The sequence below is a fragment of the Chrysochloris asiatica genome, unplaced genomic scaffold (genome assembly GCF_000296735.1).
Source record: "Chrysochloris asiatica unplaced genomic scaffold, ChrAsi1.0 scaffold00142, whole genome shotgun sequence".
Classification (NCBI taxonomy): domain Eukaryota; kingdom Metazoa; phylum Chordata; class Mammalia; order Afrosoricida; family Chrysochloridae; genus Chrysochloris; species Chrysochloris asiatica.
In genome coordinates, this window is record NW_006408660.1 from 3,721,408 (window position 1) to 3,734,759 (window position 13,352).

The 13,352-nt window shown below is 39.7% G+C and overlaps 1 protein-coding gene across 1 annotated transcript in view; it reads left to right on the forward strand.

Moving 5' to 3' along the window:
• Positions 1-13,352, forward strand: part of PTPN11 (protein tyrosine phosphatase, non-receptor type 11) — a 93,331-nt gene that overhangs the window by 41,604 nt on the left and 38,375 nt on the right. Inside the window, exon 6 of the mRNA XM_006870464.1 lies at positions 226-339. Coding sequence (XP_006870526.1) covers positions 226-339 — 114 coding nt within the window. The remainder of the gene's footprint in view (positions 1-225; positions 340-13,352) is intronic.

Below are 13,352 nucleotides of genomic sequence, written 5' to 3' on the forward strand. Positions count from 1 at the left end.
ATGTGTGGAGATTGAAGAAAGATACGTTTCCTTACCAAATGGGGGTGGGGCGGGGTGTGAAACTGTTTGAAAACTGTAAATATTAGGAATTCATAGGAATTACTGTGTCCTATGATTTCCCTGTCCTTGCCTCGATGGTTACCAACATAGAAAGAAGTCTTTTGGCATTAATACCTTTTCCTTTAATATTTGCTTCATTTCACACCAACTGCTAAACTTGATCAGCCCCTCAACACAACACGTATCAATGCTGCTGAAATAGAAAGCCGGGTTCGCGAACTAAGCAAATTAGCGGAGACCACAGATAAAGTCAAGCAAGGCTTTTGGGAAGAATTTGAGGTAAGTGTGATGAAAACTTGTTTTGTTTTTTTTTTTTTTTAGAATTAATAGATCCTATTTTTAATGCTAGAGCTGTTAAAATTGGACTAAAAGATTTGAATTCTGAGTTCTTTTGTAGTTCAATCATTGAGAGACGAGCAAGTTGCTGGAGGGGCATCTTTTAAATAGAAGGGGCTTGTGTTCTGGGAGAAGGGAGTTAGCAGCTGCTATTAAATGGATTAGCCAGTAGCTCCATTTGGCTCTTTTGGTTTGGACTGCTAGCAAAACGCCCAGGAAAACAAAAGCATCTAATTCCTGTGGAAGATGCCCAGCATTTGCTGGGGTCTTTAGAAAAAAAATCTATATATAACCTCAATAGCATGAACAAGTCAAAGAGAAACTCCTCATGGTAGCTTTGATTTGTAGGTTCAGATTTATAATCTTGAGAAGTTATGTGAATGGATTTGTTTCCTGAAACCAACTTGGGTAGGAGAATGCCACAGATGCGAATGTGCTCTTTCTGTTTAATTCCTAGTATGCTACTTACCGTTTGATCCGAAGTTGCTTTAAAAAGCTCCCGGAAACATGAAATTAAAAGACAGTTGCATTTTCCTGCAGACTTTTTGAGGCCACCTCATATTGTTATCTTTATCTCTCATTCCTTCTCATTTGATAGAAAATGTCCTCAAAAACCAGGATTGTGGCATATTTATTTTTGAGTCTTCCTTAGTACATAGGCACAGTGCCTAGGACATAGTAGAAACTCTATAAATGTCTGTTGAATGAATGTTTACATTTAACTATGTCTGTTGAATGAACATTTACATTTAAAATGGGTCCTGGTGTGACGCTGGGGGTTTATGCTCTGGACTGTCAGGTCGGTTTAAACTGCAAGGTCAGCGGTTCAGGCTCAACAGCCACTTGGTGGGTTTGAATCATTGACATTGAGATTAGCAGTCCAGTGCTTATGCTACAGCACCACACCAGGACTTGAGAATTTATGAAAAGTTGCAGAATGAATGAACGAGTGGACAAGTGAAGTCCTTTCAGTAACATTATGCCAGTATAAATTGGCGAGGTAGGTATTATCTTCTTTTAATAGATGAGAAGCCTTAGGTTCAGTGAGGTGTGAAGTAAATTGTCCAACCTCTGTACAACAGGTATTGATTGAATTTCGGATCTAGAGATGGGTGTAGATAGAACACTCACAGTCCCTGCTCAGCATTACTCAATAGGACTTGAACTCAGGCTTACTCTTTCATTCAAACATTATTTCTTAAGCTGCATGCTCAGCATGGAGAACAGTCTGGACAGAATTTCTGTGTTGAGAGAGGGAAACCAGTGATGAGAAGCTGATGGTATCTCACTGCTCCTCTTGTTCTACTTGGCTGCCTAGATAAGACCAGGCAGTGTTTCAGTGGTCCCTCTATCCATTGCCTTCATTTCATATAGTCTTTATAAAGCCTCGTAAGGTAAGATGGGATGGTACAGAGGTTTTACAAAAGGAGCTCTAGTGGAGTACTGGGTTGCGTGTTGGGCTGCTAACTGCAAGGTCCATTGTTTGAATCTACCAGCCATTTTGCGGGAGAAGGGTGATGCTTTCTGCTCTTGTAAAGATTTATAGCCTCAGAAACCCTATTCAGGATCTCTGTGAGTTGGAACCGACTTGGTAGCACACAACTACCATTACCACCACTTCAAAGTTGGCAGGAAGTATTTTGGAGAACTTTTATTACAGGAAATTTCACCTATGTATAGAGAAACAGTGAGAATAGTATAATAGTATAATCAGTGAACACGAACAGTTGTTGCTAGTTGGCCAGTACTTTTTAACTGCACTGCTTCCTTGCCCAGCCCTGCTTACCTTGAGACAGATCCCAGATATAGTTTTATTTGAAAGCATGTCATTATCTCTTTAAAATGTTGTTCTTAAGTGCTCTTGAGTTGGTTCCAACTCATAGGGTTTCTGAGGAGCAGCTAGTGGTTTGGAACTGCCAACCTTGCACTTAGCAGTTCAGTGCGTATCCTACAGCACTATACTAGGACTATCTAAATGATAGGAATCTTTTAAAAAACAGAAAAGGTTCTAACTGAATATCTTACTTAAAGTATTAACAATAATTCCTTAATATTACCACGCAGTGACTGTTCCATATTTCCAATACACATGCACACATGTACGTATGTACTGTATTTTTTTTTGCAAATAATGCATCCATGGAAATAATGCACCCACCCATATAACAACCAGCATAGAGCACTTAGAAAATTAGCGAGATGGAGGGGGGTTGAGTGATTGGCAAAAAAATATATAACATGCACTTTATTTGCATAAAAATAGTTATGTATTTCTAGTTTGAATTGGGAAGTGCTACTCTTTTTCATGAAATTTCAAAATGTAAATACAGGAAATCAAATTTGTGTAAGAACCTCCCATGTACCATTGTCAGTTTCATCAGTTATCCCATATGTATTTCTATAAAAACCTGTAAGATTTTAAAATCCTTTCAAAAAGGATGAAAATACTATTCCCACATCTAGAAAAGATAAAAATGAACCAACCATCCATTCATTTTTTAGATGACACCAGTTGTCTTAAAGTTTTTAAAAAATTGTGTTTTGAATCATCATTGAAATAAGCTCCATGTATTGTGGTTGGTTAATTATGTGTAAGTAGCTCTTGTCATTTAAAGATGTTAAATCCCTTTTAATCTTTTTAGCTTTCTTTTGCTTTTGTTGTTGAGAAAATAGATCTTTTGTCTTAAGACCTACTTACTACTGGTTTGGGTTTTGCTGATTACATCTTTGTGGTGGCATTTAGCACGTTCTTTGTCCCTTGTATTTCTTGTAAGTTACTACATCTAGAAGCTTTATCAGATAGAGGTTTCTTTTTTTCTTGCAAGACTGCATTTGTGGTGGTGTCAGGAAGTGCATATGTGTCCTGTTGTTTCTCTGTTTTGTTAGTAACCAATGATAAGTATGGCCTAGATCCATTTAGTCATTGTTGACTCATAGTAACTCTGTCTAGGGTTTCCAGGGAGACACTGATGGGTTTGAACCCCATCCTTGTAGTTAGCAGTCCAGTGCTTATCCTATAGCACTATGCTGGGAGTAGCTTTAAAGCAAAGATACTCTCATTTCTATCATTCCCTCTTAATTATTTACTAGCAGAGTTTGCATATTTCTATAAAGAGAAGATGTCTATCACCAAGTCAAGATAAATGATCGATTTCTTTTTACTAGGCAGTTTTCAAAAGTACCATTCTCCAGTTTTGTGGAATATTTGTGTGTGTGTGTATGGATGGATTTTTAACACATTTGAAGTTATATAAAAATTGTTTTTGTTGCTCAAGTTGCCCCATTTTTGGCTAGTGGAAACCTTTGTAAGTTGGCTTCTCATCCTTCTTATGCAACTCTGGCAGTCTTTGTTAGTTTCCTCACTTTCTAGTGTGATAAATTGTCATAAGGTTTTATGTTTCCCATGTCAGAACTAGAATCAGCCATTTCTTCAAATCGTTAGTATTTCTCTCTCTCTTTCCTCTCCTCTCAGTTTCTATTGTGACAGGGTATTTAGAGACTATACACTAGACACCAGAGGTGCTCAGTGCTACTAGTTTGGTTGTTTTAAGATCTTCTCAGGTTTGAAATCTAGAAAGGGCACATTTCTTTTTCTCTTGAAATAAAATATATTATGAGACAAACAGATATTTCCAATTCAAATTTAGAACTTCAGAGGTTTTACGAACTTCATCAGTATTACCTCTTTATCTTCTTTATAACATGCCAAAAAAGTCCTACTTCTTAAAGCCATCAAATGCATTTACTTATTTGCTTTGTTCCTTTCCACAGTTATTCAATGTATTGATGGACATATGGGTAGTTTTTAAATGTACTAAAAAGAGGATTGCAGTGAATAGTCTTTTTGTAATTTTGCTGATTGACTCTTGTTAATATTAACATTTGAATCTTCCTTGTTTAAAAAACAGATTTTTTTTTTTTTAATCTTTTTGCTTTTGTTGAGTGCCACAGAGTCTAATCTGACCCATAGTGACCCTGTGTAGGGTTTTGGAGGAGTGGCTGGTGAACTTGAACTGCCGACCTTGAAGTTCAAACCGACTTCTAGCACAGTAACCCACAGCCCCATGCAAAGGGGCTTCCAAAAGTTCACTGACAAATGGAATGAAAAGATAATGGAATTTTTCCATGAACTTTTTGTTGCCTCCTTGTATCATGCATAATTTTGGTTAGCATAAAGTCTACAAAATACTTTTTAGTTAAAATTGGGAGTTGTTGAATCTCTTTGGTCAAATATAAGACATAGTAAATTATTTTGTAATCTAGACCCACTTAATAGTATGTTGTTGCTGTTAGGTGCTGTTGAGTTGGTCTAACTCATAGCAACCTTGTATAGGGTTTCTGAGGAATGGCTAGTGAGTTTGAACTGCCAACCCTGTGGTTCACACCACCCCTTGTTGTCCAGTGCTTATCCTATAGAGCCACAGCAGGACTCAGTATTACTTGCTTTTAAAATAGTGGTTGGGTGATCATTTGCATAAATGACTGTCTTTTAAAGTAACTCTATGGTGGTGGTGGTGGTTGTGTGATGTGGAGTCTGTTCCGACTCATAGCGACTCTGCATAGGGTTTTCGAGGCTGTAAATCTTAAAGGAGCAGAAAGCTTCTTCTTTCTCCTGCAGAATAGCTGGAGCAGAAAGCTTCTTCTTTCTCTTGCAGAACAGCTGGTAGTTGCGAACTGCTGACCTTGAAGGTAACAGCCCTACTCGTAACCACTACGCTACCAGAGCTCCTTTCAAGTGACTCTATAGACTTAAAAAATTACAGGCCTGAGGTAGAGTTCTGTTGCATCAGTGGATTGTGTAACACTTGGGACTGTGCTTAGAGAATGAATTCAGACCTCCCAGAGTTTGTGGCACCCATGATACCATTGATGGAGTCAAGATGTGAATTTGGCAAGAATTCCTGACCTGACTCTTCTGGTCGTAAAGAGAAGGTGATACCTAATGCTGACCTGATAGTTTTGCTCTATGGCAGCTCATATTCAAGTTTCTCTTATACAATATTTACATTCAAAAGGGATAAAACTGAGTTGACATCAGGGGGAAATGGAAAAAACCAAGATCACATTTTTACTCTACACGTGCTTCTTAGAGGTCAGACTGGGATAGTAAAATTGTCTTGCACTAAATCAGGGCGGTAATTTTTATGTCAACCGAAGCTCCTTCTAAATTGGTGATTACCTGCTTTCTAGAACTCTTATGTGCCTGTCTCAAATTCACTCAGTGCTAAAAAGTATACTTTAAGGTTGGAGCCAGGGGAATAAGGCTGAAAATGGAATAAACCATTATAGGAAAAATGAGATGCATGGAGGCATACTCATTATAATCTAATCCTCTGGAACTGAAGTTTGAGCCACAAAAGCAAGGCGGTATTATTTTAGTAATTGTTCCTCAGTTGTTTTCAGAAAGTGATGCATTTGGGATTAGTTCTTCTTATAGTATAATGGAACTGTGATGTTCTGATGGTCTTTAAGATGGGCTAGAGTTCTGAATTGCAATGCCTTTGAGACTTTAATTCTGAGAGCTATTTTTTGTCTCTGTCTGACTCCGGGTTTTCTGTAAAAGCGGATGTGTCATTTTATAAGAAGACAATGATAAGACATTTATAAATTACTTTTGCTTTTGTTGTTGTAGTTAAGTGCTGTCGTGTTGGTTATGGCTCATAGCGACCCTGTATAGGGTTTTCAAGGTGTGGCTGGTGGATTTGAACCTCCGATCAGTCCAGTACTGATCCTACAGTGCCACACCAGGACTCCCTTTTGCTTTTAACACATCTTAAAAAACGAAATCTCTTGTGAAGCTCTTTGATTCTTTGTTCCTTTACTTCTGAAATATGTGCAAGTTGATGTTATTTTTCTAGGTTGCAAACCTAAGTCTTTGGTTTTTCCTAGAGATTGCCCATATCTAATCTAACAGCTGATGTTTCCTATATACCTCTGCTCATGAAAGTAGAGAGGCGGATCTAATTTCCAGATTTGTTTGGAAGTAAAGGTCTCTCAAATGAAACTGACGCTGACTAGATGAAAAGACAGGCGAATTGTGCTCTCCATGTTTCCTGAAACCGAATCAACCCTTGCATATATATAATGGTTAGGTGCCTACAATTTGGCTGTGTCTAAAGGATATTTGTCCCTTTTATGCCTGTTCCTTGCTTTGGGATCCTATATACCCGAGCTGCCAAGGGTCACTGTGGGCTTAGTTGGATACTGCATCTGACTGCATCTAAATTTGCTACTGCAGGACCCAAGTTGAGGGTGGAGATCATACTTTTGGAAGTCTGTCGTTCCTTACCTCTTTCCTTTAACCTTCTCCCTGATCTTGTCATCCTTTCTGGATCTAGTCACTCTATCCTTTTCACTCACCTGCTTCATTCTTTATTTTGTTCCAGAGTGATTTTTCTGCTCCTTGACTTACAAACTCTACTCCTAGCCCCTTTCAGGAATTAAAGCTAGCAACTTCCAGTCTTTGTACCAAATTCTCAGAGCTAGAATCTCATTGGCTCAGATGCAACCTATCCTGGGTCCAAAAAGTGGTTCCAGAGGTCACATACCACAACCATGTCTCCAAGGCTCCAGCCACCCTAGTCTCAGAGTGAGTTGGGTAGACATTCCAGTAATATCTATCACAACCATTGGATGCTGCTAATGGTAGTAATTCATTCCTGCATTCACCCAGCAGATATTTATTGAGCATGGACTATAGTTTAGGCTCTGTTTTATCTTCTGGGGGTGAACAAGTGGAAGTCTTCGTCTTTATGGGGCTTATGTTGTTATTGTTCAGTGCCGTCTTGTCAGTTCCAACTCATAACAACCCTGTATAGAGTTTCTGAGGAGTGACTGGTGAGTTTGAACTTCCAACCTTGTAGCTAGCAGCCCAGTGCTTATCTTATAGCATCACACTAGGACTCCATGGGACTTACAGACAGAGAATAAACAAAGAAACAGGTAAGTAAATATTCAATACATGAGATGGTGTAATTGCTATGGAGAAAAAGAAAGTCAAGGAATGTAAAAATGAGGGTCTGCTGGGATTCACTGTTTGACAGAGGCCCTCCAATAAGTGGCTTTTTTTTTTTTTCTTTCTCTCTAAATATTATTATTTTAAAACTTTTTGTTGTGAATTGGGTTGAAGGTTTACAGAACAGATCTATCAGTCCCACATTCAACAAATCATACACATGGTGTCATTAGAATGATTGTTATTCCTGCCATGTGCCATCAGTTAACAGTATTGACTTCTATTCATTTTAACTCGTACACTCCTCCCTGTGTAGTCCACTGCCTTCATCTTACCATCTTATCTAAGCTAACTTCCCACCTGCTCTTCTGTGTGTACAATGATATCATCTGCAAATAGAGTTTTAATTTTCTTTTTTTTGCCAAGTTGGATGCCTCTATCGCTTTCTTGCATTACAGTTCTGGCTAAGACTTCTAGCACAATGTTGAATAAGAGTAGTGATAAAGGGCATTCTTGTTTGGTTCCTGTTGGCAAGGGGAATACTTTTAGTTTCTCTCCATTCAGTGTGACATTAGCTGTTGGTTTTGGATGTTGTTGTTGTTAAGTGCCGTCAGAGCGGTTCCGACCCATAGTGACCCTGTATAGGGGTTCCAAGGAGCGGCTGGTGGGTTTGAACTTCCAACCTTGTGGTTAACAGTCTGGTGCTTATCGTACAGCCTCACACCAGGACTCTGGTTTTGTATATATGCCTTTAATTATGTTGAGGAGTTTCCCTTCTCTTCCTATTTTGTTGATTATTTTTTATCAGGAATGGGTATTACATTTATCAAATGCCTTTTCTGCCTCAGTTGATATAAGCAAATGGTTTTTTCCCTCTTTGTTTTATTTATGTAGTAGATTGTGTTGATTATTTTAAAATATTGACCTATCCCTGCAAACCTGGTATGAATACCACTTGGTCATGATACATACTTTTTTTTGATAATTGTTGGATTCTGTTGGCTAAGATTTTGTTGAGAACTTTAGCATCTGTGTTCATGAGGGATGTTGGTCTATAATTTTTCTTTTTTTAGTGATGTCTTTCCTTGTTTTTGTATCAGAGCTATGCTTACTTCATAAATTGAATTCTGGAGTCTTCCTTCCTTTTCTGTATTTGGAATATTTTGAGTAGAATTGCTGTCAGCTCCTCTCTGAATGTTTGGTAGAATTCAACATAAAGTCACCTGGGCCTGGACTTTTTTTAGTTGGAAGTCTTTTAATGATTTGATCAATTTCTTCTTTTGTTATAGGTCTGTTCAAGTTTTCTACTTCAGTCTGTGTTAGTTAGGTAAGTTGTGTGTTTCTAGAAATTTGTCCATTTCTTTTAGATTTTCAAATTTTGCTAGAGTACAATTCTTTGTAGTATTGTGTTATTCTTTTCATTTCTGCTGGTTCTGTTGTGATGTCACCATGTTATTTCTTATTTGTGTTATTTACATCTTCTCCTTTTCTTTTGCCAGATTTGCCAATGGTTTGTCAATTGTATTGATCCTTTCCAATAACTTAACTTCTTGTCTTTTGATTCTTTCTATTGTTTTTCTATTTAATTTGTTTTTGCTATAACCTTTATGATTTCTCCTGGTGGCTGTAGGCTTACTTTGCTGTTCTTTTTATAATTGCTATTATAGATGTTGGGTTAAGGTGATGATTTTGGTTCTCCTTTTTGGATGTGTGCATTTATTGCTATGATTTACCTTCTGAGCTCTGCTTTTGCTGTGTCCCAAAGGTTTTGGTATGTTGTATTTTCATTCTCATTCGAATCATGGCCACCCTGTATAGGGTTTCTGAGGAGGAGATGCTGAGTTTGAACCACTGACCTTGCAGTTCAAATCAACCTTGTGGTCTAGTGCATTATCCTACAGCGCCACACTGAGACTTTCCCGTATAGGATGTGGTTGGTGGTGGTTGTGTACAATGGAGTTGGTTCCGACTTATAGTAATCCTGTATAGAGTTTCTGAGGCTGTAAATGTTTACAAAAGCAAAAAGTCTTATCTTTCTCCTGAGGCCGCTGGTAATTTTGAACTACTGACCTTCAGATTAGCAGCCCAACTTGTAACCAGTATGCTACTGAACTCCTTGTATAGGGTATACTGTTGTTAAGTGCCATTGAGTCAGTTCTGACACATAATGACCCTATATAGGGTTTCTGAGGAACAGCTGGTGAACTTGAACCACTGACCTTGCAGTTCAAACTAACTTTGCAGGCCAGCATGTTAACCCAAAGCGCCATACCAAGACTCCCGTATGGGATATTGTTGTTGTTTAGTGCCGTCGAGTCGATTCCGACCCATAGCGACCCTGTGTAGGGTTTCCAAGGAGCGACTGGTGAGCTTGAACCGCTGACCTTGTGAATCAAATGACTTTGCAGTCTGGTGCATTAACCCACAGTGCCACACAGATACTAGGCTGTAAATCTTTACAGGAGCAGAGAGTCCCATTTGTCTCCTGTGGAGTGGCTGGTGGAGTCAAACTGTTGATTGTGTGGTTAGTAGCTGAACGAGTAACTCACTGCTTCACCAGGGCAGCTTCCATTTACAGCATGTTAAAATGCCTATCTGACCTCCCACTAGAACACGATTGATTCTTCAGCGAATTCGATAGCACTCCTGTTGTGATGATACTAGAGTGTTCTTTCTTGCTCCCTCTTCACCTAACTTACTCTTCAGTTCCCAGCCTCAGGATCATTTTCTCAAGGGAGACCATCCCTGCTCCCTGTCCCCATGACTGGATTGATTCTTCCTGTTGTTACACAGGCCCATAACAGTCTGTCCTTCCCTTTGTAGTAATTAGCACCCTTGGAATTGGTTTATAATTTGTGTGGTGACTGATTTAACATTTGTCTCCTATACTATGGATCTAAAGAAGCAGATAGAGCGATTAGCTCTGTTGGAAAAGTTTTGCTCAAACGAGACTGACAGTGAACAGATTCTTTGATTAGGTGGCAAAGTCTCATTCTGTGGTTTAGCGTCTACTGTGTGCATGTTGAGGAGCCCTGGTGGTTGTGCAGCTGTTAAGTGCTAGGCTACTTACTGGAAAAGTCAAGAATTTGAATCTACCAGCTGCGCCGCTAGAGAAAGATGTGGCAATCTGCTTCCGGAAAGATTACATCCTTGGAAACCCTGTGGGGCAGTTCTGCTCTGTCCTATAGTGTCACTATGAGAGTTGGAATGGGCTTGATGGTATTAGGGTTTGGATGTGCATATTAGCTAAGAAAGGAGTCCTGGTGTGGCCCTACAGCCATACCTTATACAGATTTGCTGTGAGTCAGAACCAACTTCACAGCACTTAACAACAACAGCAATTAGCTAAGAAAATACCCCAGAGCAGTTCATGGACCCACAAGGACAGGCAATCTTGTCTTGCTCATTATAGCTCTAGTATCCAGCAAAGAGCCTGGCTCCGTCTTGTGAGTCTGAACCACCGACCTTGTGGCGCAAACCAACCTTGTGGTCCAGTGCTTTATCTCACTGTGTCACACCAGGACTCCAGGTAAGTATTTGTGGAGTCTTGAGTCTCACATGTTTTCACTACCTAGAGAGAGTTTTGGAAGCATGGTGGCTACAGAGGATAAGCACTCAACTGGGAACCACAAGATTGGCAGTTCAAGTCCGCCAGCTGCTCCATGGGAGAAAGATGAGGCTTTCTACTCCTGAAATCCTATACAGGGTTGCTATGAGTCGGAACCAACTGGACAGCATTTAACAGCAACAACTAGGGAGTTTTATTGGATTTAGACCCTTTATGTGTATGTTCAGTGATGAACAGCTGTATAATGGTGACGGAATACAGGGGAATGTTCCAGCCTTTGCCTTCAGATGCTCTGCTCTATAGCCTCTATTCCTTTGGAGCCCTAGTTTGAGGTTTGGTGGCTGCTAATTGTGGTCTCTAACATCCTGAACCCACATGCCCGAGAGGTTCTGATTCAGGTTTGCAGTGTTGAATTTTCGAAGGATTTTGGTTTTTGAACCTCTAGTTTCTGATTAAGAAAAACAAGAACCTTACTAAGTGGAGTTTTTTTTTCCTTGTGCTTTAGAATTTATTTTCCTTGGTAATTTGAGCTTAAAAACATTTAATTAAGATAAAGCCCAGCTTCTTTCCGTTATGCAAGCGCCTCTTTTCTGTAGTGGCCCCAAAACTGTTCTCAGTTTGCACAGGTATTGCAGTCACATCACCAGCGATTACCAACGTTCCTGGCTCCTGCCAACCATTCTGCTAACTAACCTCCGTGTCTCCAGGAGAAGCAGTGCCGGTCTTCACACCCACAGTCCGTTTTTATTTCTTTAGATGCATCCTCCTTAGGGAGCTATAAATTCTACCTCAAGCTGGTTAGGCTTTCTGGAAATAAGCCCTTTACTGCACCCCAACTGTGTCTAGAATAATAATTCTTGTTGGCATTCTCTAGTGGAAATCTTCCCCTGTGACTAAGCAATACCACAGTGAACAGCAGCCCTCACAACCAGGGCCCCACCTAATACTTAAAAATGCCCCACCATGTAAACTGGGGCCTGTATCAGGATTTTCCATCCTAGGCTTGTGTTGTTCCAAGTTACTTCATTTGATAGCTGCTACCTTCCCCTGGGCAGAGCATTTTAGCGGTTAGTGGTTTATCCACAAGCTGAATGAATGTTCATTCTGGTGACATTCCTATGTTTCCTTTGGAATATTTGTCTTTCAGCACTTCGCACTCTCTCTTTTGTTCCTGGCCCCTCTAGTGACAGGCTTTTCTCCTGAGGGTGGTTTTGATTTATGGAATCTGCTTGACGTCTGTACAGAAAGCACCAGACCTGGGGTGCTGTTATGTTCTCGAGCATCTCTGTCTAACCTAGTTCCCACAGTTCTTATTCCCTGATTTCTTGGACCTGTAGTAGTATGAGCCTGCTTTATGCCTTCCTCTGGTGTATGCATCTGTTGCTGTTCACTGCCCTTTCTTCTCCTAGGCAGTTAACTCTGGTGGTTCTGAGATATGGTCTTGGACCCTTCGCTCGTCTTACTTTAACCCATGCTTTCCCTCAATGAACTCTTCATTCTCTTCCTGAATTGATTACCCTTTAGCTTATGTCACTTTTGAGCTCTAGCAATGTCTTCTGAAGTCTACCCTGGCTGTTAGCACATCTTCTCAGGTTTGTGCATTCAGAGTAGGACCTGTTAGTCTCTATTTCAAACCAAATGTTGCTGCTAGTCATATTGGCCTTAGACTGGGATCCTCAGAACGCTCCCTAACTCATCTTTCTCCCATATTTTGGTGGCCACCAAGTTCTGTTGACTCTTCTTTCATGAAGACACCTTAGTCTCACGGTTCTCAAGAGCAGAACTTCAAAAACTTCATGAAAAATGGAATGAAAAGATAATGAGCATTTTAATCCATTAAAAGATAATGAGCGAATTAATCCATGAACGTTTTTTTTTTATTTAAAGCTGTCATTATTAATTGCCTTTTATCAGTATCTTTATAAATCCAATATTTGTCACTGCAACATTGTGTATAGTGCATATTACCAATTTGTTATGGTTTGATGCTCTCAAGTCGGTACTGATTCTTAGTCACCCTATGCGCAACCGAACGAAACATTGCCAGATTCTGCACCATCCTCACAATCTTTGTTAAATTTGAACCCGTTGCTGCTGCCACTGTGCCAGTCCATCTTGTTGAGGATCTCCCACTTTTCACTGACCCTTCACTTTACCAATCATGATGCACTTCTCCAGGGACCGGCCCCGTCTGATAATATATCTGAAGTCCATTTCAGCTTACTAATGCCAAAGATTATCGATGTTTATGTGTTCCATATCATTAAAAAAAAATGTTTTATTGTGAATTATATGATAGTTTACATGAGAGAATTTTAGTTTTACATTCATTCCATCGTATATCATTTCATTGTCATGGTTCCAATCCCCTCCATGCATCATCTTCCAACCAAAGGGTATATCCTAGAAACCCGTCTTCTACACTTCCTCCCC